Source organism: Sinocyclocheilus rhinocerous, unplaced genomic scaffold (genome assembly GCF_001515625.1).
Source record: "Sinocyclocheilus rhinocerous isolate Xijiao unplaced genomic scaffold, SAMN03320098_v1.1 scaffold1186, whole genome shotgun sequence".
Classification (NCBI taxonomy): Eukaryota; Metazoa; Chordata; class Actinopteri; order Cypriniformes; family Cyprinidae; genus Sinocyclocheilus; species Sinocyclocheilus rhinocerous.
In genome coordinates this window covers 109714-112680 of record NW_015630341.1, presented here as the reverse complement: position 1 = coordinate 112680, position 2967 = coordinate 109714, and the positions used below count along the sequence as shown (strand labels likewise).

At 37.2% G+C, this 2967-nt stretch overlaps 1 protein-coding gene across 1 annotated transcript in view; it reads right to left on the bottom strand.

The window, feature by feature from the left end:
* Positions 1-2967, bottom strand: part of LOC107740064 (opsin-5-like) — a 17482-nt gene that overhangs the window by 2789 nt on the left and 11726 nt on the right. Inside the window, exons 3-5 of the mRNA XM_016552341.1 lie at positions 1831-1930; positions 1642-1746; positions 967-1190 (exon numbers count right to left, since the gene is read on the bottom strand). Of these exons, the coding sequence (XP_016407827.1) occupies positions 967-1190; positions 1642-1746; positions 1831-1930 (429 nt within the window). The remainder of the gene's footprint in view (positions 1-966; positions 1191-1641; positions 1747-1830; positions 1931-2967) is intronic.

Genomic DNA, 2967 nt, shown 5'->3' with positions numbered 1-2967 from the left:
TCATTTTTATTTTATTTATTTGTTTGTTTTTTGTTTCCACCATGGAATAAACAAATTGATTTTTTTTTTTTTTATTTATTAAAAATACAGGTAAGAAAAAATATGGACTTTTAGTTTTAGAATTGCAAGTTTATATCTTATATCTCCAAGTTTTTTTTTTTGGTTTTGGTTTTTTTTTTTGGTTTCCACCATGGAATAAACAAATTAAGAAAAAAAATATATTTGAATTTTTTTTTTAAAAAGGGGGGAAAAAAAACAATTCTGACTTTGTTCTCAGAATTGCAAGAAAAAAAAAGTCAGAACTGTGAGATAAAAAGTCATTTCAGAGCAAATACCAACATATTGAATATGAATTGTGTAAAGAAACATCAATATATAGATATTATATATATATATAGAGAGATATATATACACACATACATATACAGTGGGTACGGAAAGTATTCAGACCCCCTTAAATTTTTCACTCTTTGTTATATTGCAGCCATTTGCTAAAATCATTTAAGTTAATTTTTTTAATTAACAAATGATTTTAGCAAATGGCTGCAATATAACAAAGAGTGAAAAATTTAAGGGGGTCTGAATACTTTCCGTACCCACTGTATATACACATACATATATATATATTTTTTTTTTTTTACTTCTATTTTAATTGGTTCTTAATGAATACACTGAATTGGTAGTTTTAAAAAAATCTCATACATTCAGTAATTTTAGAGTACATAAATAAATATCAACATATTTTATATTATTATCAGCGGCCTTAAATATTGTGTAAAAATACAGATTTAAAAAAATATATATAAAATATTTTTATTTAAATGGATATTTTTTAATAGATAGATTAAAATGAGAACTTAAAAAAATTGCATTGTTTTATTATTACTCTGAAATACAGCGTGAGTGCGTGTGATCTTCTGACTGGGTGTGTATCCTATAGTTTTCCAGCAGTGCACTGAGACTCACGACGGTGACGTCTCTCTCGATCTTGCGCTGTCTGTCGGTCAGGTCTCCCTCCGCTGACAGGGCGTTACCTCTCTTCACCGTGTTGATGATGGAGACGTACGAGAACAGCATGATCAGCACGGGGATGAAGAAGCAGAAGATGAGGATGGAGATGATGAAGGACTTGTGGATGGTGGAGTAGTTGGCTTTGACCCAGTCGATCTCACAGGTGCCGTATCCACGATCTGACCAGAACACAATACAAGAACACAACTGAGAAGATGCTTCACAATTAACCATCTCACACGATCCAAACGAGCTTCTAATGAGCTCTGTAGCTTCACCAGAACAAAACACATCACACAGAATGTTATTGTAGTTACCAATAATAATAATATTTGAATATCATGAATGCTTATATAGTTGAATTATGTAATGTAATTGAACTGTACAGCATTAAATATGAAAATAGTGTGTCAATAATGCAAAATGACAATAGTAAATAAATAAATAAGTTAGAATTAATCATAAAAATAATTGTATGTATTTGGTCACTATGAATTTCTGCTGCTTCAGTAAATCATATTTTTGCTAGGTTCAATCACTGAAGCACATCTCAAGTCTTTTTGACAGTAATACAACAGAAAAGTAGATTGAGAAGAAGACGTCTCACAGTTAACCCTTTCACAGACTGACCTGTGTAGCTTCCCCAGCCCAGGATCGGGGCTCCGGACCAGAACAGGGCTCCTGTCCAGATGAAGATGACAGACGTGAGCACGGTGGAGTTGGTGATGCAGTGAGCTGTGAACACACACACACACACACACACTCAGATTAGAGCGGATCGACTCAGACGAGCTCAGGCTGTGAGAGACACACTCCTGCCTTTATTGGGGTGACAGCCCTTGATGTATCTGCTGATGCTGATGACGGTCAGAGTGTTGATGCTGCCCAGACCGAAGACCAGCGTGAAGAAGCCGTCCACCTGAGACACAGAACACACACCAATCAATCAATCAATCAATCAGTCAATCAATCAGTCAATCAGTCATTCAGTCAATCAATCAATCAACAAACATGTGCATCAAAGTCTTATCAAATGTATTAAAACTAGTGTTAGTTTACTATCATTGACATTCTGTTATAGTTTCAATTAAAATGTTAAATTCTATTTTATTTTAAATTTTCCGGTTTTTACTTTATTTTCAGATTTTTATTTTAACATTTTAGTAATTTAGTTTAGTGCTTATTTAAACATGTCTATATAATTTAAAATTAATTTAGTTATTAATTTATTACGTTTTTAGTTTTATATATTTAGTTTTATATAGATAAGGTATTTTATATACATATATATATCTATATAAAAAATATTTATTTGAATGAATGATCATTATACAGGTGAGATGTTGTTCCTGCTTTGGCTTTTCAGGCTGTCGCACCTCCGCCGGTGCCTTTAGGTCAGCTGCAGGGTGGTCAGCTGGAGGCCGCCGATCACTGATGTTTCGCCCCCTATACCAGTACATCTCCCGGCAGGGGGGCAGTGGCATGTAGGGGACGTCTCCCCACCACCCCCTGCAGTTGCCTTTACAGGGGTGTTGGTCCCCACCCGCTGTGCTTTCTCCGGAGGCACAGCCAGTAGCTCGCTTTCTCTGCCTCCTCTCCCAGCTCCTTTATGGCTTTCCGCAGGTTTGACCCTGCCACTCCTGCACCATGGAGCAATTGGACTGCTGTTCTGCCCACAAAGCCCGACACCCGACCTCCACTAGGTAAACCCTGGCTTTCCAGCCCGCGTCTTGACACTCCGCTGCCAGCTCAGAGTACTTTAGATGCTTCCTTTCGTGGGCTGCTGTTATGCCCTCTTCCCAGGGGATGGTCAGTTCAATGAGGAGGACCCTTTTCTCCACCGTAGACCACATGATAATGTCTGGCCGAAGGGTAGTTGTCGCAATCTCTCTTGGAAAGACCAGCTGCTTCCTGAGGTCTGCTAACATCTGCCACTCTTTGCCGGGTGTAAGCATG